At 39.2% G+C, this 21766-nt stretch overlaps 1 protein-coding gene across 1 annotated transcript in view; it reads left to right on the top strand.

Moving 5' to 3' along the window:
- Positions 1 to 1768: 1768 nt before the first annotated feature.
- grm1b (glutamate receptor, metabotropic 1b) overlaps positions 1769 to 21766 on the top strand; it is a 62261-nt gene continuing 42263 nt past the window's right edge. Inside the window, exons 1-2 of the mRNA XM_061924507.1 lie at positions 1769 to 2363; positions 15009 to 15258. Coding sequence (XP_061780491.1) covers positions 1784 to 2363; positions 15009 to 15258 — 830 coding nt within the window. The 5' untranslated portion in view covers positions 1769 to 1783. The remainder of the gene's footprint in view (positions 2364 to 15008; positions 15259 to 21766) is intronic.

Here is a 21766-nt window from a genome sequence, read left to right on the forward strand (position 1 = left end):
TATATGTGTGCATATTAGGTACTAGTATATATGTGCATATTAGGTACTATACATATGTACATATTAAGTACTATAGATGTGCACATCGGGTACTATATATGTGCATATTAGGTACTAGTATATAAGTGCATATTAGGTACTATATATGGGCAAATGAGGTACTATACATATGTACATATTAGGTACTATATACAGTGATTGCAAATTAGGTACTAGAATACATGTGCAAATTAGGTACTAGTAAATATGTGCATATTGGGTACTCGTACATATGTGCATATTGGGTATTAGTATAGATGTGCATATTAGGTACTAGTATATACTGTATGTGCATATTAGATGCTATAGATGTGCATATTAGGTACTATAGATACATATTAGGCACTATACATGTACACATTAGGTACTATACCTGTATATGTGCATATTAGGTACTGTATATGTGCATATTAGGTACCGTATATGTGCATATTAGGTACCATACATGTGCATATTAGGTACTAGTATATATGTGCATATTAGGTACCGTAGATGCGCATATTAGGTACTGTAGATGTGCATATTAGGTACCATAGATGTACATATTAGGTATTAGACCTGTATATGTGCATATTAGGTACTAGTATATATGTGCATATCAGGTACCGTATATGTGCATATTAGGTACTGTAGATGTGCATATTAGGTACCATAGATGTACATATTAGGTACTAGACCTGTATATATGCATATTAGGTACTAGAATATATGTGCATCTTAGGTACCGTATATGTGCATATTAGGTACCGTAGATGCGCATATTAGGTACTGTAGATGTGCATACTAGGTACCATAGATGTACATATTAGGTACTAGACCTATATATGTGCATATTAGGTACCATAGATGTGCATATTAGGTACTATACATATGTACATATTAGGTACTATACATATGTACATATTAGGTACTGTAGATGTGCATATTAGGTACCATAGATGTACATATTAGGTACTATACCTGTATATGTGCATATTAGGTACCGTATATGTGCATATTAGGTACCGTATATGTGCATATTAGGTACCATATATGTGCATATCAGGTACCATATATGTGCATATTAGGTACCGTAGATGCGCATATTAGGTACTGTAGATGTGCATATTAGGTACCATAGATGTACATATTAGGTACTAGACCTGTATATATGCATATTAGGTACTAGTATATATGTGCATATTAGGTAGTATATACAGTATATTAGGTACTAGTATGTGTGTGCAAATTAGGTACTAGTATATGTGTGCATATTAGGTACTATACATGTGTATATTAGGTACTATACATGTACATATTAGGTACTATACATGTGCATATTAGGTACTATACATGTGCATATTAGGTACTATACATGTGCATATTAGGTACTATATATATATGTGCATGTATCGATACTTGGTCACATTTGACTGTACAGCAGCCCATTTAGGCAGCAAACTAGTCGGGTCTGGTGTAATGACACAATGCCAGTTAAAAAGCGCAAGGCACGCTTTCATTCACCTTCTATTATGAAGAGCATAAATATTATTCTACTTGTTTCACTCGCAGGTTGTCTTGTCAATCAAAAGCCTTGATGGACCTCCATGATGAGCCCTGACCCTGCAGCACAAAGTCCAACATGAGCCTCCTGCCAGCCCTGCGGGTGTCCTGCCTTCCCCTCCTGCTCCTCCAGGCCTTGGTGGTCTCCTCCAAGTACGAGAGGTCGGCGGTGCCCAGCTCCGCCTCCCGCCTGGTGGCCAGGATGGACGGCGACATCATCATCGGGGCGCTCTTCTCCGTCCACCACCAGCCGTCGGCCGAGAAGGTGGCGGAGAGGAAGTGCGGCGAGGTGCGCGAGCAGTACGGCATCCAGAGGGTGGAGGCCATGTTCCACACGCTGGACCGCATCAACTCGGACCCTCGCCTGCTGCCCAACATCACGCTGGGCTGCGAGATCCGCGACTCCTGCTGGCACTCCTCCGTGGCGCTGGAGCAGAGCATCGAGTTCATACGGGACTCCCTCATCTCCATCCGGGACGAGGGCGAGGGCGCCAGGTGGTGCGTGGACGGGGAGCCCTCCGGTCAGCCCCCGCCCACCAAGAAGCCCATCGTAGGGGTCATCGGGCCCGGGTCCAGCTCGGTGGCCATCCAAGTGCAGAACCTGCTGCAGCTGTTCAACATCCCGCAGATCGCCTACTCGGCCACCAGCATCGACCTGAGCGACAAGACGCTGTTCAAGTACTTCCTCAGGGTGGTGCCCTCCGACACGCTGCAGGCCCGGGCTCTTCTGGACATCGTCAAGCGCTACAACTGGACCTACGTGTCTGCCGTCCACACAGAAGGTAAGGCCTTACCCTTGTGACCAGCTGGCAGATACACTCTTAGAAATAAGGGTTCTAAAAGGGTTCTTCTACAAGGGCTGAGGTTCTAACTGGAACCATTAGCTTCTGAAAAACCCTTTCCCGAAGAAAGGGTTTTTCAAGGGTTCTTGGTAACGCTAATGGTTCCAGTAAGAACCATTTTGATCCAGAGAACCCTTTAAAACCCCTTTTCTGAATAATTGGTTTTAAAAGGGTTCTCACTAACACTAAGGGTTCCAGTAAGAACTATTTTGATCCAGAGAACCGTTTTTGGAAGAAAGAGTTCTTCAGGGATTGTTGAAAGCATGGGTAAGATCCTGTGTCACCAGGGACATACTTCCTGATAACATTTGCCAATAATGGTGCCTATCTTTAAATAAATGTTTTTCTCATTAAAATGTTTTGAATGTTTGTTCAATGTCAACATGATAAAGGACCACAATATAATATGAACTAAACTGATCTGTAGAATACAATATGGTTCTTTATAGAACCCTCAGAAGACAAGACGGTTATCGGTGAAAACCTTTGAAAAGGGATGTTTTTAGAACCCCCTGTGTCAGGTCTAGATGAAACCCTTGAAACATGAAAGAGTTCTTTGTGGAACTCCCTGTGTGAGTTCTAGATGAAACCCTTGAAACATGAAAGGGTTCTTAGTGGAACTCCCTGCATAGGTTCTAGATGAAACCCTTGACAAACAAAAGGGTTCTTAGTGGAACTCCCTGTGTGGGTTCTAGATGAAACCCTTGAAATACGAAAGGGTTCTTAGTGGAACTCCCTGCGTGGGTTCTAGATGAAACCCTTGAAATACGAAAGGGTTCTTAGTGGAACTCCCTGTGTGGGTTCTAGATGAAACCCTTGAAACATGAAAGGGTTCTTAGTGGAACTCCCTGCGTGGGTTCTTTGTAGAACCTCTCATGGGGGGGTTCTGGGTGGAACCTTACACACACAGTTCTAGGTAGAACCCTCCAAAAGGGTTCCAGTTGGAACCTTTATAAAAAGGTTCTACCTGGAGCCAAAAAGGGTTCTCCTATGAGGACGAGCCGAAGAACCTTATATGGTTCTACTTAGCACTTTTATTTCTAAGAGTGTAGCTTACCTTGTCGCTAGGCACAAACTGGAACAGAATGACACATTTCACAGTTCTTGAACAATGTACCTCCATTTACAAACTTAGATGGTTCTTGAACATGGTTCGTAAATTGAAACAAGTTTGTATAGTGAAGCAGAAAGAATGTAAACATGAACAACTGGTTCTAGCCTCCACAAAAGTCCTTATTTTAGTAGACAAATGATGTTTAGATGTTTCCTACTGAAATAGTATACATCAGGGGTGCTCACACTTTTTCTGCAGGCGTGCTACTTTTCAATTGATCAAGTCGTGGGGATCTACCTCATTCATGTATATCATTTATATTTACTTATTTATGAAATATATGTTTTTGTTAACAAGTTAAAGGTGTTTAATGATAATGCAAGCATGTTTAACACATATAGTTAATATTGTTAACAAGTTAAAAGTGTTTAATGATAATACAAGAATGTTTAATACATATAGTTAATATTGTTAACAACTTAAAGGTGTTTAAAGATAATACAAGCATGTTTAACACATATAGTTAATATTGTTAACAAGTTAAAGGTGTTTAAAGATAATACAAGCATGTTTAACACATATAGTTAATATTGTTAACAAGTTAAAGGTGTTTAAAGATAATACAAGCATGTTTAACACATATAGTTAATATTGTTCACAACTTAAAGGTGTTTAAAGATAATACAAGCATGTTTGACACATATAGTTAATATTGTTAACAAGTTAAAGGTGTTTAAAGATAGTACAAGCATGTTTAACACATATAGTTAATATTGTTACAAAATTAAAGGTGTTTAATGATAATACAAGTATGTTTAATAAATATAGTTAATATTGTTAACAAGTTAAAGGTGTTTAATGATAATACAAGCATGTTTAACACATATAGTTAATATTGTTAACAAGTTAAAGGTGTTTAATGATAATACAAGAATGTTTAACACATATAGTTAATATTGTTAACAAGTTAAAGGTGTTTAATGATAGTACAAGCATGTTTAACACATATAGTTAATATTGTTAACAACTTAAAGGTGTTTAAAGATAATACAAGCATGTTTAACACATATAGTTAATATTGTTAACAAGTTAAAGGTGTTTAAAGATAGTACAAGCATGTTTAACACATATAGTTAATATTGTTACAAGTTAAAGGTGTTTAAAGATAATACAAGCATGTTTAACACATATAGATTCCTTTCTTTCATGAAGACAAGAATATAAGTTGGTGTATTACCTGATTCTGATTACTTGCATTGATTGGAATCAGACAGTGGTGCTGATAATGTCCGCATTTTCGAATGGAGGAGAAAAAAAGTCCTCCTTTCTGTCCAATACCACATGAAAGTGGTTGGTTTTTGGCATCTTATTTGTCCAGCTTCCGTACTCCTTTGTATGCACTTTACAAGAGATACATTGTCGGCAAACTCCGTAGCTTGCTAGCTTGTGCACGCCAGCTTTCTGAGACTCTTATTTTGGTAGCGCAGGCAGGATGAAGCAGAGCTTTTATTGTGCAACTGTGCAGTCGGTCTTTGGAGTTTTGACGACTGGTACGGCGCCAGAGTCTGTTGAAATAAAGTGTTTCTCGCCTTCCAGTCGGTAATTTTAATGGGCTGGCAGCAGCCAGCGTCATCTCAGAAGACCCTCGGGTGCCGTGAATGTCAATCAAGTGACGAAAGTGACGTCATAGTGAAGATTTATGATCGCTCATTTTTAGGACTATTTTTTTAATGCCTGGCTGGTGATCGACTGACACACCCTCCGAGATCGACCGGTAGCTTGCAATCGACGTAATGAGCACCCCTGGTATACATGTTCGAAATAACCTACTCAGAGTGTCCGGGTAGGTTGTGAGTTCAAACCCAGGCCGAGTCATACCAAAGACTATAAAAATGGGAGCCATTACCTCATAATTGCCAACCCTCCCGAATTTTCCGGGAGACTCCTGAAATTCAGCGCCTCACCCGACAAATATTCTCCCGAAAATCTCCCGATTTTCAGCCGGAGCTGGAAGCCACGCCCCCTCCAGCTCCATGCGGACCTGGAGTGAGGACAGCCTTTTTTCGTGACGGGAGGACAACAGGGTGACAAGAACTAAATCATCCAGACTAGAGATAAAATGTATTATTATGTTTATTTTACCTAAAAATAAATATATTTATTAATAAAAAATAATTAAAAAAAATAAATGCATTTTTACTATATTTTGTTAAAAACATCAAAAATTAATTGTATTTTTATTTGTATTTTTTCGTGACTCCTTATTACATCCAGCCATAGAATTATACATTAAAATAAACATATTGACAGGAGGACAACAGGGTGACAAGAACTAAATCATCCAGACTAGAGATAAATTGTATTATTATGTTTATTTTTCCTAAAAATAAATATATTTATTAATTAAAAAAATAAAATAAAATAAATGCATTTTTACTATATTTTTCTAAAAACATCAAAATTAATTGTATTTTTATTTGTATTTTTTCGTGACTCCTTATTACATCCAGCCATAGAATTATACATTAAAATAAACATATTGACGGGAGGACAACAGGGTGACAAGAACTAAATCATCCAGACTAGAGATAAATTGTATTATTATGTTTATTTTACCTAAAAATAAATATATTTATTAATAAAAAAAAAAAATGCATTTTTACTATATTTTGCTAAAAACATCAAAATTAATTGTATTTTTATTTGTATTTTTTCGCGACTCCTTATTACATCCAGCCATAGAATTATACATTAAAATAAACATATTTCAAATAATTGATTTTAAATTATCATAATAATTCATTTAAAATGTTTAATTATTAAAATAATTGCTTGTTTATCAACAACTTTAGCATTTTATTCATTACATTTTGAAACTCTCAGAAGCCAAGTTATGTTATATTCCTTAATATTTATTTATGCAAGTTTGAAGTATCAATTATCTAAACACAGTTTTGTTTGCATATTTTCAGGATGTAGATATATATATATATATATATATATATATATATATATATATATATATATATATCTTAATAAGGTTATCCAAAAAATAGTGCTCGATACCGTAGTAGAGCGCAATATATGTATGTGTGGGAAAAAAATCACAAGACTACTTCATCTCTACAGGCCTGTTTCATGAGGGGTTCCCTCAATCATCAGGAGATGAAATGAAATCTCCTGATGATTGAGGGAACCCCTCATGAAACAGGCCTGTAGAGATGAAGTAGTCTTGTGATTTTTTTTCCCACACATACATACATATATATATATATATATATATATATATATATATATATATATATATATATATATATATATATATATATATATATATATATATATATATATATATATATATATATATATATATATATGTCTTAATAAGGTTATCCAAAAAATAGTGCTCGATACCGTAGTAGAGCGCAATATATGTATGTGTGGGGAAAAAATCACAAGACTACTTCATCTCTACAGGCCTGTTTCATGAGGGGTTCCCTCAATCATCAGGAGATGAAATGAAATCTCCTGATGATTGAGGGAACCCCTCATGAAACAGGCCTGTAGAGATGAAGTAGTCTTGTGATTTTTTTTCCCACACATACATACATATATATATATATATATATATATATATATATATATATATATATATATATATATATATATATGTCTTAATAAGGTTATCCAAAAAATAATGCTCGATACCGTAGTAGAGCGCAATATATGTATGTGTGGGGAAAAAAAATCACAACAGCTGCATGAACAATATACGACAAATCATCTCAAACCACAACAAAACAATTGCAAATGAGCCGTCGACCCCCAGTCAGAACGACTCCAAAACCAACAAAGCATGTAACTGTCGAAAGAAACCTGATTGCCCCCTCTTCGGGGGGTGCTTACAAACATCAGTTGTCTACCAATCTAAGGTAATACGCAAGGACATTAACACATCCGACACATATGTAGGATTAACCGAGGGTGAATTCAAAACCAGATGGAACAACCACAAGGCTTCTTTCAGGAACAAAAACCTGCGAAATACCACAGAACTCAGCAAACACATTTGGGACCTCAAAGACAATAATGTTGAATATTCAATAACATGGCAAATTCTTGCATCCAGCACACCTTACAATAGTGGTAATAAAAGATGCAACCTATGCTTGAAAGAGAAACTGTTTATTATTTACCGTCCAGACCTGTCATCCCTCAACAAGCGCAGCGAAATTGTAACAGCATGCCGCCACAGACGGAAACACCTCCTAGGTAACATATGAGCCAATCACCACGCCCCTACGCCAGCCTGTACCCACCCACTCTGTGCCCTATATAAACCATGGTATGTGAATGCTCCCATTAAAATCTCCTGATGATTGAGGGAACCCCTCATGAAACAGGCCTGTAGAGATGAAGTAGTCTTGTGATTTTTTTTTCCCCACACATACATACATACATACATATATATATATATATATATATATATATATATATATATATATATATATATATATATATATATATATATATATATATATATATATATATATATATATATATATATATATATATATATATACCTTAATAAGGTTATCCAAAAAATAGTGCTCGATACCGTAGTAGAGCGCAATATATGTATGTGTGGGAAAAAAATCACAAGACTACTTCATCTCTACAGGCCTGTTTCATGAGGGGTTCCCTCAATCATCAGGAGATGAAATGAAATCTCCTGATGATTGAGGGAACCCCTCATGAAACAGGCCTGTAGAGATGAAGTAGTCTTGTGATTTTTTTTCCCACACATACATACATATATATATATATATATATATATATATATATATATATATATATATATATATATATATATATATATATATATATATATATATATATATATATATATATATATATATATATATATATGTCTTAATAAGGTTATCCAAAAAATAGTGCTCGATACCGTAGTAGAGCGCAATATATGTATGTGTGGGGAAAAAATCACAAGACTACTTCATCTCTACAGGCCTGTTTCATGAGGGGTTCCCTCAATCATCAGGAGATGAAATGAAATCTCCTGATGATTGAGGGAACCCCTCATGAAACAGGCCTGTAGAGATGAAGTAGTCTTGTGATTTTTTTTCCCACACATACATACATATATATATATATATATATATATATATATATATATATATATATATATATATATATATATATGTCTTAATAAGGTTATCCAAAAAATAATGCTCGATACCGTAGTAGAGCGCAATATATGTATGTGTGGGGAAAAAAAATCACAACAGCTGCATGAACAATATACGACAAATCATCTCAAACCACAACAAAACAATTGCAAATGAGCCGTCGACCCCCAGTCAGAACGACTCCAAAACCAACAAAGCATGTAACTGTCGAAAGAAACCTGATTGCCCCCTCTTCGGGGGGTGCTTACAAACATCAGTTGTCTACCAATCTAAGGTAATACGCAAGGACATTAACACATCCGACACATATGTAGGATTAACCGAGGGTGAATTCAAAACCAGATGGAACAACCACAAGGCTTCTTTCAGGAACAAAAACCTGCGAAATACCACAGAACTCAGCAAACACATTTGGGACCTCAAAGACAATAATGTTGAATATTCAATAACATGGCAAATTCTTGCATCCAGCACACCTTACAATAGTGGTAATAAAAGATGCAACCTATGCTTGAAAGAGAAACTGTTTATTATTTACCGTCCAGACCTGTCATCCCTCAACAAGCGCAGCGAAATTGTAACAGCATGCCGCCACAGACGGAAACACCTCCTAGGTAACATATGAGCCAATCACCACGCCCCTACGCCAGCCTGTACCCACCCACTCTGTGCCCTATATAAACCATGGTATGTGAATGCTCCCATTAAAATCTCCTGATGATTGAGGGAACCCCTCATGAAACAGGCCTGTAGAGATGAAGTAGTCTTGTGATTTTTTTTTCCCCACACATACATACATACATACATATATATATATATATATATATATATATATATATATATATATATATATATATATATATATATATATATATATATATATATATATATATATATATATATATATATATATATATATATATATATATACCTTAATAAGGTTATCCAAAAAATAGTGCTCGATACCGTAGTAGAGCGCAATATATGTATGTGTGGGGAAAAAAATCACAAGACTACTTCATCTCTACAGGCCTGTTTCATGAGGGGTTCCCTCAATCATCAGGAGAAAATCTCCTGATGATTGAGGGAACCCCTCATGAAACAGGCCTGTAGAGATGAAGTAGTCTTGTGATTTTTTTCCCCACACATACATATATATATATATATATATATATATATATATATATATATATATATCCATCCATCCATCTTCTTCCGCTTATCCGAGGTCGGGTCGCGGGGGCAGCAGCCTAAGCAGGGAAGCCCAGACTTCCCTCTCTCCAGCCACTTCGTCCAGCTCCTCCCGGGGGATCCCGAGGCGTTTCCCAGGCCAGCCGGGAGACATAGTCTTCCCAACGTGTCCTGGGTCTTCCCCGTGGCCTCCTACCGGTAGGACATGCCCTAAACACCTCCCTATATAATATGTATGAAATACTTGACTTGGTGAATTCTAGCTGTCAATATACTCCTCCCATCTTAACCACGCCCCCAACCACGCCCCGCCTACCCCCGAACACGCACCCACCCCCCCACCTCCCGAAATCGGAGGTCTCAAGGTTGGCAAGTATGCATTACCTCCCTGCTTGGCACTCAGCATCAAGGGTTGGAATTGGGGGTTAAATCACCAAAAATTATTCCCGGGCGCGGCCACCGCTGCTGCTCACTGCTCCCCTCACCTCCCAGGGGGTGAACAAGAAGATGGGTCGAATGCAAAGGACAAATTTCCCCACACCTAGTGTGTGTGTGTGTGACAATCATTGCTACTTTAACTTAATAAACTTAAACCAACCAACTAACAGAGGCATGCATCTAAAAGTTCTTAAATGGAAATGTTTGTAAATAGAGGGGTTTGTAAATGGAGGTTTCACTGGATTGACCAAGTCTTCATTGGTGTGAACCTGTCCAAGTCTTCATTGGTGTGATCCTGTTCATGTCTTCATTGGTGTGATCCTGTCCAAGTCTTCATTGGTGTGATCCTGTTCAAGTCTTCATTGGTGTGATCCTGTTCAAGTCTTCATTGGTGTGATCCTGTCCAAGTCTTCATTGGTGTGATCCTGTCCAAGTCTTCATTGGTGTGATCCTGTTCAAGTCTTCATTGGTGTGATCCCGTCTAAGTCTTCATTGGTGTCATCCTGTTCAAGTCTTCATTGGTGTGATCCTGTCCAAGTCTTCATTGGTGTGATCCTGTTCAAGTTGTCATTGGTGTGATCCTGTTCAAGTTGTCATTGGTGTGATCCTGTGCAAGTCTTCATTGGTGTGATCCTGTCCAAGTCTTCATTGGTGTGATCCTGTTCGAGTCTTCATTGGTGTGATCATGTTCAAGTCTTCATTGGTGTGATCCTGTCCAAGTCTTCATTGGCGTGATCCTGTCCAAGTCTTCATTGGTGTGATCCTGTTCAAGTCTTAATTGGTGTGATCCTGTCCAAGTCTTCATTGGTGTGATCCTTTTCAAGTCTTCATTGGTGTGATCCTGTTCAAGTCTTCATTAGTGTGATCCTGTCCAAGACTTCATTGGTGTGATCCTGTTCGAGTCTTCATTGGTGTGATCATGTTCAAGTCTTCATTGGTGTGATCCTGTTCGAGTTTTCATTGGTGTGATCCTGTTCAAGTCTTCATTTGTGTGATCCTGTTCAAGTCTTTATTGGTGTGATCCTGTTCGAGTCTTCATTGGTGTGATCCTGTTCAAGTCTTCATTGGTGTGATCCTGTCCAAGTCTTCATTAGTGTGATCCTGTCCAAGTCTTCGTTGGTGTGATCCTGTCCGAGTCTTCATTGGTGTGATCCTGTTCAAGTCTTCATTGGTGTGATCCTGTCCAAGTCTTCATTGGTGTGATCCTGTCCAAGTCTTCATTGGTGTGATCCTGTTCAAGTCTTCATTGGTGTGATCCTGTTCAAGTCTTCATTGGTGTGATCCTGTTCAAGTCTTTATTGGTGTGATCCTGTTCAAGTCTTTGTTGGTGTGATCCTGTTCAAGTTTTCATTGGTGTGATCCTGTTCAAGTCTTCATTGGTGTGATCCTGTTCAAGTCTTCATTGGTGTGATCCTGTTCAAGTCTTCATTGGTGTGATCCTGTTCAAGTCTTCATTGGTGTGATCCTGTCCAAGTCTTCATTGGTGTGATCCTGTTCGAGTCTTCATTGGTGTGATCATGTTCAAGTCTTCATTGGTGTGATCCTGTTCAAGTCTTCATTGGTGTGATCCTGTCCAAGTCTTCATTGGTGTGATCCTGTCCAAGTCTTCATTGGTGTAAACCTGTCCAAGTCTTCATTGGTGTGATCCTGTTCAAGTTGTCATTGGTGTGATCCTGTTCATGTCTTCATTGGTGTGATCCTGTTCAAGTCTTCATTGATGTGATCCTGTTCAAGTCTTCATTGGTGTGATCCTGTTCAAGTCTTCATTGGTGTGATCCTGTCCAAGTCTTCATTGGTGTGATCCTGTCCAAGTCTTCATTGGTGTGATCCTGTTCAAGTCTTCATCGGTGTGATCTTGTTCAAGTCTTCATCTGTGTGATCCTGTTCAAGTCTTCATCGGTGTGATCTTGTTCAAGTCTTCATTGGTGTGATCCTGTTCAAGTCTTCATTGGTGTAATCCTGTCCAAGTCTTCGTTGGTGTGATCCTGTCCAAGTCTTCATTGGTGTGATCCTGTCCGAGTCTGCATTGGTGTGATCCTGTCCAAGTCTTCATTGGTGTGATCTTGTCCAAGTCTTCATTGGTGTGATCCTGTCCAAGTCTTCATTGGTGTGATCCTGTTCGAGTCTTCATTGGTGTGATCCTGTTTGAGTCTTCAATGATGTGATCCTGTTCGAGTCTTCATTGGTGTGATCCTGTTCGAGTCTTCATTGGTGTGATCCTGTTTGAGTCTTCAATGATGTGATCCTTTTCGAGTCTTCATTGGTGTGATCCTGTTCGAGTCTTTATTGGTGTGATCCTGTTTGAGTCTTCAATGATGTGATCCTGTTCGAGTCTTCATTGGTGGGATCCTGTTCAAGTTGTCATTGGTGTGATCCTGTTCATGTCTTCATTGGTGTGATCCTGTTCAAGTCTTCATTGGTGTGATCCTGTCCAAGTCTTCATTGGTGTGATCCTGTCCAAGTCTTCATTGGTGTAAACCTGTCCAAGTCTTCATTGGTGTGATCATGTTCAAGTCTTCATTGGTGTGATCCTGTTCGAGTTTTCATTGGTGTGATCCTGTTCAAGTCTTCATTGGTGTGATCCTGTCCAAGTCTTCATTGGTGTGATCTTGTCCAAGTCTTCATTGGTGTGATCCTGTCCAAGTCTTCATTAGTGTGATCCTGTCCAAGTCTTCATTGGTGTGATCCTGTTCAAGTCTTCATTGGTGTGATCCTGTTCAAGTCTTCATTGGTGTGATCTTGTTCGAGTCTTCATTGGTGTGATCCTGTTCAAGTCTTCATTGGTGTGATCCTGTCCAAGTCTTAATTGGTGTGATCCTGTCTAAGTCTTCATTGGTGTGATCCTTTACAAGTCTTCATTGGTGTGATCCTGTTCAAGTCTTCATTGGTGTGATCCTGTCCAAGTCTTCATTGGTGTGATCCTGTTCGAGTCTTCATTGGTGTGATCCTGTTTGAGTCTTCAATGATGTGATCCTGTTCGAGTCTTCATTGGTGTGATCCTGTTCGAGTCTTCATTGGTGTGATCCTGTTTGAGTCTTCAATGATGTGATCCTGTTCGAGTCTTCATTGGTGTGATCCTGTTCGAGTCTTTATTGGTGTGATCCTGTTTGAGTCTTCAATGATGTGATCCTGTTCGAGTCTTCATTGGTGGGATCCTGTTCAAGTTGTCATTGGTGTGATCCTGTTCATGTCTTCATTGGTGTGATCCTGTTCAAGTCTTCATTGGTGTGATCCTGTCCAAGTCTTCATTGGTGTGATCCTGTCCAAGTCTTCATTGGTGTAAACCTGTCCAAGTCTTCATTGGTGTGATCATGTTCAAGTCTTCATTGGTGTGATCCTGTTCGAGTTTTCATTGGTGTGATCCTGTTCAAGTCTTCATTGGTGTGATCCTGTCCAAGTCTTCATTGGTGTGATCTTGTCCAAGTCTTCATTGGTGTGATCCTGTCCAAGTCTTCATTAGTGTGATCCTGTCCAAGTCTTCATTGGTGTGATCCTGTTCAAGTCTTCATTGGTGTGATCCTGTTCAAGTCTTCATTGGTGTGATCTTGTTCGAGTCTTCATTGGTGTGATCCTGTTCAAGTCTTCATTGGTGTGATCCTGTCCAAGTCTTAATTGGTGTGATCCTGTCTAAGTCTTCATTGATGTGATCCTGTTCAAGTCTTCATTGGTGTGATCCTGTCCGAGTCTTCATTGGTGGGATCCTGTCTGAGTCTTCATTGGTGTGATCCTGTCCAAGTCTTCATTGGTGTGATCCTGTCCAAGTCTTCATTGGTGTGATCCTGTCCAAGTCTTCATTGGTGTGATCCTGTCCAAGTCTTCATTGGTGTGATCCTGTCCAAGTCTTCATTGGTGTGATCCTGTCCAAGTCTTCATTGGTGTGATCCTGTACAAGTCTTCATTGGTGTGATCCTGTTCAAGTTGTCATTGGTGTGATCCTGTTCAAGTCTTCATCGGTGTGATCCTGTTCAAGTCTTCATCGGTGTGATCTTGTTCAAGTCTTCATCGGTGTGATCCTGTTCAAGTCTTCATTGGTGTGATCCTGTTCAAGTCTTCATTGGTGTGATCCTGTTCAAGTCTTCATTGGTGTGATCCTGTTCAAGTCTTCATTGGTGTGATCCTGTCCAAGTCTTCATTGGTGTGATCCTGTTCAAGTCTTCATTGGTGTGATCCTGTCCAAGTCTTCGTTAGTGTGATCCTGTCCAAGTCTTCGTTGGTGTGATCCTGTCCGAGTCTTCATTGGTGTGATCCTGTTCAAGTCTTCATTGGTGTGATCCTGTCCAAGTCTTCATTGGTGTGATCCTGTCCAAGTCTTCATTGGTGTGATCCTGTTCAAGTCTTCATTGGTGTGATCCTGTTCAAGTCTTCATTGGTGTGATCCTGTCCAAGTCTTCATTGGTGTGATCCTGTCCAAGTCTTCATTGGTGTGATCCTGTTCATGTCTTCATTGGTGTGATCCTGTTCAAGTCTTCATTGATGTGATCCTGTTCAAGTCTTCATTGGTGTGATCCTGTTCAAGTCTTCATTGGTGTGATCCTGTCCAAGTCTTCATTGGTGTGATCCTGTTCGAGTCTTCATTGGTGTGATCCTGTTCAAGTCTTCATTGGTGTGATCCTGTTCGAGTTTTCATTGGTGTGATCCTGTTCGAGTCTTCATTTGTGTGATCCTGTTCAAGTCTTCATTGGTGTGGTGCAGGGAACTACGGCGAGAGCGGGATGGAGGTGTTTAAGGAGCTGGCGGCGCTGGACGGTCTCTGCCTGTCTCACTCGGACAAGATCTACAGCAACGCGGGGGAGAAGCAGTTCGACAGGCTGCTGTGGAAACTGCGCCAGCGTCTGCCCAAGGCCAGGGTGGTGGTCTGCTTCTGCGAGGGCATGACGGTGCGAGGCCTGCTCATGGCCATGAGGCGGCTCGGCGTGGCCGGAGAATTCCTCCTAATTGGCAGGTTTGCTGCAAGTTCTTTTTCCCCAAAGGAGCTGTGCTGTCAAGTGAGCATCAAACCTTTCAAACCTGCAGCTGACTTGCAGTTCAGTTCAACCAGTAAAACTTCAACCTGTAATTAAAAATAGCAGAAAGGAAGATCAAAGGAAATGCTCCCCCTTCCTGGTTCTTGTTGCTAGGCGGAAATGTGAGGTTTTACAAAAGCCAAAAGCAGTGAAGTCGTCACGTTGTGTAAATGGTAAATAAAAAGAGAATCCTTTTCAACTTATATTTAGAGATGGCCGATAAATGCGTTAAAATGTAATATCGGAAATTATCGGTATCGTTTTTTTTTTTTATCAGTATCATTTTTTTTTTTAGTTTTTTCTGTAATTTTTTATTTTTATTTTTTTAATTAAATCAACATAAAAAACACAAGATACACTTACAATTAAAGCTGCAAGCAGCATTGGTCGGGCCCGCGTATTTGGCAGGTGCTAGTCCTAACTGTCCCAATACTTTTGTCCAGTGATAGTCATAAGTGTCCCAATACTTTTGTCTACTTTTAGTCTGAAGTGTCCCAAGACTTTTGTCTAGTGTACCTACCTTGTCTGCATTGTGTGGGCACGTTGGTGCTTCCTGCTTTTAAGCAGCCATCTTAAAAAAACAGCAGCGCAGCAGCATCAGCGCAGCGGGTCTTTGAAGGGTCATAAAATCAAAACCGGAGCAGTTAGAAAAAAAGCGCTTCTGTCATTGTAATCACAAACGCGCTCAGAGGAGTTAGTTTTTGAAGGAAGGTGACCGGTTTTTACAAAAAATTTGTTTTGAAGGGGGAATAGCAAACTTCCTGTTGATTTTTGCTGGGGGTTGTCAATTTATGAAATGTAGGTCTAAGTGAGACCTACATAGAGGTTTTTGTTTCATGTCTCTCCGACCTTCCCAGTGGGAGTTACAGGCAGTTTTGTCAGTTTTTTCATCCGAGGGGCAGTTTTTTGTGCGTTTCATTAAAAAATTGCGCTAGAGCACAATTTTGAGATTTGGGGTTAGGTTTTTTTATTAGATCGCAATTTTTGCCAGTCCTGATGTGTGTGTTCGGTTCGGTGAGTTTTGAAGCATGTTAAGGGGGTCAAATTACAGCTCAAAGAGGCAAAAGTGACTGTTTTTAGTACTTTTTTGTCTTGGAGGGGGAATTGCCAACTTCCTGTTGATTTCTGCCCAAGGATGTACAATTATGAAATCTAGGTCTAAGTCAGACCTACATAGAGAATTTTGTTTCATGTCTTTCCGACCTTCCTAGTGGGAGTTACAGGCAGTCTAGTTTTTGTTTTTCCTAGGGGGCGCTAGAGCGCAATTTTGAGTTTTGGGGTTCGTTTTTTTTATTAAAAGACAATTTTCGCAGGTCCTGATGTGTGGGTCAAATATGGTGAGTTTTGAAGCATGTTAAGTGGGTCAAATTAGTGCTCAAAGAGGCGGCCGGTATAATAATAATAATTAAAGCTGCAAGCAGCGTTGTTCGGGCCCGCGTATTTGGCAGGTGCTAGTCCTAAGTGTCCCAATACTTTTGTCAAGTTTTAGTCCCAAGTGTCCCAATACTTTTGGCCAGTGTAGGTGTCCCAATACTTTTGTCCAGTGGTAGTCCTAAGTGTCCCAATACTTTTGTCCAGTTGTAGTCCTAAGTGTCCCAATACTTTTGTCAAGTTGTTGTCCTAAGTGTCCCAATACTTTTGGCCAGTGTAAGTGTCCCAATACTTTTGTCCAGTGGCAGTCCTAAGTGTCCCAATACTTTTGCCCAGTTGTAGTCCTAAGTGTCCCAATACTTTTGTCAAGTTGTAGTCTTAATGTCCCAATACTTTTGGCCAGTGTAAGTGTCCCAATACTTTTGTCCAGTGGTAGGCCTAAGTGTCCCAATACTTTTGTCCAGTTGTAGTCCTAAGTGTCCCAATACTTTTGTCAAGTTGTAGTCCTAAGTGTCCCAATACTTTTGGCCAGTGTAAGTGTACCAATACTTTTGTATAGTGGTAGTCCTATGTGTCCCAATATTTTTGTCCAGTTGTAGTCCTAAGTGTCCCAATACTTTTGTCCAGTGTAAGCATCCCAATACTTTTGGCCAGTGGTAGTCCTATGTGTCCCAATACTTTGGTCCAGTTGTAGTCCTAAGTGTCCCAATAGTTTTGTCCAGTGTAGGTGTCCTAAGACTTTTTTCCAGCGGTTGTCCTAAGTGTCCCAATACTTTTGTCAAGTTTAAGCTACAAGTGTCCCAATACTTTAGGCAAGTTTTAGCCACAAGTGTCCCAATACTTTTGACCAGTGTAAGTGTCCCAATACATTTGTCCAGTGGTAGTAATAAGTTTCCCAATACTGTTGTCTACTTGTAGTCGTAAGTGTCCCAATACTTTTGTGAAGTTGTAGTCCCAAGTGTCCCAATACTTTTGTCCATTTTTCGGCTTAAGTGTCCCAATACTTTTGTCTAGTGTACCTACCTAGTCTGCATTGTGTGGGCACGCTGGTGCATCCTGCTTGTAAGCAGCCATCTTACAAAAACAGCAGCGCAGCATCATCAGCGCAGCGTTTCTTTGAAGGCTCATAAAATCAAAACCGGAGCAGTTATAAAAAAAAGCGCTTCTGTTGTTGTAATCACAAGGGTTCAATCTCTCTCCTGTGTTAGTTTGAAGGCGAAACGACAAACGCGCTCAGAGGAGTTCGTTTTTGAAGGAAGGTGACCGGTTTTTACAAAAAATTTGTTTTGAAGGGGGAATAGCAAACTTCCTGTTGATTTTTGCTGGGGGTTGTCAATTTATGAAATGTAGGTCTAAGTGAGACCTACATAGAGGTTTTTGTTTCATGTCTCTCCGACCTTTCCAGTGGGAGTTACAGGCAGTTTTGTCAGTTTTTTCATCCGAGGAGCAGTTTTTTGTGCGTTTCATTAAAAAATTGCGCTAGAGCACAATTTTGAGATTTGGGGTTAGTCAGTCCTGATGTGTGTGTTCAGTTCGGTGAGTTTTGAAGCATGTTAAGGGGGTCAAATTACAGCTCAAAGAGGCAAAAGTGACTGTTTTTAGTACTTTTTTGTCTTGAAGGGGGAATTGCCAACTTCCTGTTGATTTCTGCCCAAGGATGTACAGTTATGAAATCTAGGTCTAAGTCAGACCTACATAGAGAATTTTGTTTCATGTCTTTCCGACCTTCCTAGTGGGAGTTACAGGCAGTCTAGTTTTTTGTTTTTCCTAGGGGGCGCTAGAGCGCAATTTTGAGTTTTGGGGTTCGTTTTTTTTATTAAAAGACAATTTTCGCAGGTCCTGATGTGTGGGTCAAATATGGTGAGTTTTGAAGCATGTTAAGTGGGTCAAATTAGTGCTCAAAGAGGCGGCCGGTATAATAATAATAATTAAAGCTGCAAGCAGCGTTGGTCGGGCCCGCGTATTTGGCAGGTGCTAGTCCTAAGTGTCCCAATACTTTTGTCTACTTGTAATCTGAAGTGTCCCAAGACTTTTGTCTAGTGTACCTACCTTGTCTGCATTGTGTGGGCACGTTGGTGCGTCCTGCTTTTAAGCAGCCATCTTAAAAAAACAGCAGCGCAGCAGCATCAGCGCAGCGGGTCTTTGAAGGGTCATAAAATCAAAACCGGAGCAGTTAGAAAAAAAGCGCTTCTGTCATTGTAATCACAAGGGTTCAATCTCTCTCCTGTGTTAGTTTGAAGGCGAAACGACAAACGCGCTCAGAGGAGTTCGTTTTTGAAGGAAGGTGACCGGTTTTTACAAAAAATTTGTTTTGAAGGGGGAATAGCAAACTTCCTGTTGATTTTTGCTGGGGGTTGTCAATTTATGAAATGTAGGTCTAAGTGAGACCTACATAGAGGTTTTGTCTCTCCGACCTTCCCAGTGGGAGTTACAGGCAGTTTTGTCAGTTTTTTCATCCGAGGAGCAGTTTTTTGTGCGTTTCATTAAAAAATTGCGCTAGAGCACAATTTTGAGATTTGGGGTTAGGTTTTTTTATTAGATCGCAATTTTTGCCAGTCCTGATGTGTGTGTTCAGTTCGGTGAGTTTTGAAGCATGTTAAGGGGGTCAAATTACAGCTCAAAGTGGCAAAAGTGACTGTTTTTAGTACTTTTTTGTCTTGAAGGGGGAATTGCCAACTTTCTGTTGATTTCTGCCCAAGGATGTAGAATTATGGAATCTAGGTCTAAGTCAGACCTACATAGAGAATTTTGTTTCATGTCTTTCCGACCTTCCTAGTGGGAGTTACAGGCAGTCTAGTTTTTTTTTTCCTAGAGGGCGCTAGAGCGCAATTTTGAGTTTTGGGGTTCGTTTTTTTAATTAAAAGACAATTTTCGCAGGTCCTGATGTGTGGGTCAAATATGGTGAGTTTTGAAGTGGGTCAAATTAGTGCTCAAAGAGGCGGCCGGTATAATAATAATAATAAAACCTTACAAATTCAATAGGTCCTTATGTCCCATTGCATAAGGACTCCCTTTGGGAGTCCTTATACAATGGGCCATGCGGGCCCTAATTATGTCCCATTGCATAAGGACTCCCTTTGGGAGTCCTTATACAATGGGCCATGCGGGCCCTAATTAGTGCACCAACCCCAAAAAAAACTCCCTCCCCCATTTACACTCATTCACACAAAAGGGTTGTTTCTTTCTGTTATTAATATTCTGGTTCCTACATTATATATCAGTATATATCAATACAGTCTGCAGGGATACTGTCAGGACTTGGACTATGGCGTGGTTTGTTCTCCCGTGGTGAAGGTGAAGACATATTTAATTTTACTATAACAAAAAGAACAAACTAAAGGCGCGCACAAGGCGGAAGTACAAACTTGACAAATGAAACCAATACTTGCACGTGGGCAAAAAACTAAGGACGTGAACAAAAGTCGCTAACTGTGGCATGAATCGAAAAAACTTACTTGGACAGGGCATGAAGCACGCAGAGGTATACAGAGTGTGACAGGGGTATGATGTCGCCAGACAGACTTTCTGGCAACTGGAAGCTTAAATAATAGTGACATGATTAAAGACAGGTGCGTGAGTCGTGAGGGCAGGTGAAAACTAATGGGTTGCTATGGTGACAAACAAGAGTGCACAATGAGTCCAAACGGTGAACAGGTGAAACTAATGGGTAACCATGGAAACAAGACAAGGGAGTGAAAAGCCAGAAACTAAAGAGTCCAATAACTAAACAAAACAAAACATGACTAAAACAAAACATGATTACACAGACATGACAGATACAGTCCGTAAGCACACATGATTGTGCGTGCTGCTGGTCCACTAATAGTACTAACCTTTAACAATTAATTTTACTCATTTTCATTCATTACTAGTTTCTATGTTTTACTTTCTTTTTTATTCAATTTTTTTTATTTATTTATTTATCTTATTTTATTTTATTTATTTTTTTTTAAAGTACCTTATCTTCACCATACCTGGTTGTCCAAATTAGGCATAATAATGTGTTAATTCCACGACTGTATATATCGGTATCGGTTGATATCGGTATCGGTAATTAAAGAGTTGGACAATATCGGAATATCGGATATCGGCAAAAAGCCATTATCGGACATCCCTACTTATATTCAATTGAATAGACTGCAAAGACAAGATATTTAATGTTCACACTGGAAAACTTTATTTTTTGCAAATATTAGCTCATTTGGAATTTGATGCCTGCAATTATGTTTCATAAAAGCTGGCACAAGTGGCAAAAAAGACTGAGAAAGTTCCCTGGGGATTTTAATAATGGACTAGAAAATGAGTCAAAGGAAATGTATTACATTTAAAAAATATATTTAAATTATATATTTTTTCTATTGATTAATTTCTATTATTTATTTCATTCTAATTCACTTTTTTCAGTTTAATAATTTCATTTATTTACAGGAAGTAAGTCTTGAGTTTTAAGCAACTAATATTTCTGCACCTAATTTATTTTACACTGAATTTTGAAAGACTGTATTTTAACAAACTGGATTATTTTAATTTTAAATTGTGCTCACAAATTTTTATTCAATCAAATTGTCAGCAAAACTCCAATTCGTAAGCAAAAAATGTGTCCTTATAAATTTGGTTTGTCTTTTTAAAATTCTGTGTAAAAAAGGTTTTTTTTAGGTCTTGAGTTTTGAAGCCTTTTGAAGCCTGCGATGAGGTGGCGACTTGTCCAGGGTGTACCCCGGCTTCCGCCCGAATGCAGCTGAGATAGGCTCCAGCACCCCCCGCCACCCCAAAAGGGACAAGCGGTAGAAAATGGATGGATGGATGGAGTTTTGAAGCCACAATTTTTCCTGCATTTGAAAATGTTTCCACTGAATTTTTACACACTAAATTTAAAAACACATTTTAAAAACCAGAATTTTTAATCACACCTTTTTGATTACAAATTGTAAGGATAATTTCATGTGAAAACAATTAGTTCGCAAAAAAAAATCAGTTACCGGTAAATAAATTCAGTGTAGAAAATAAAGGTTTTATAATAAAGACACAAATTAACCCAAAATGTCAATATAATTTACTCAAGATTAAAACAGACGT

The sequence above is a fragment of the Nerophis lumbriciformis genome, linkage group LG29 (assembly GCF_033978685.3).
Source record: "Nerophis lumbriciformis linkage group LG29, RoL_Nlum_v2.1, whole genome shotgun sequence".
Taxonomy (NCBI): domain Eukaryota; kingdom Metazoa; phylum Chordata; class Actinopteri; order Syngnathiformes; family Syngnathidae; genus Nerophis; species Nerophis lumbriciformis.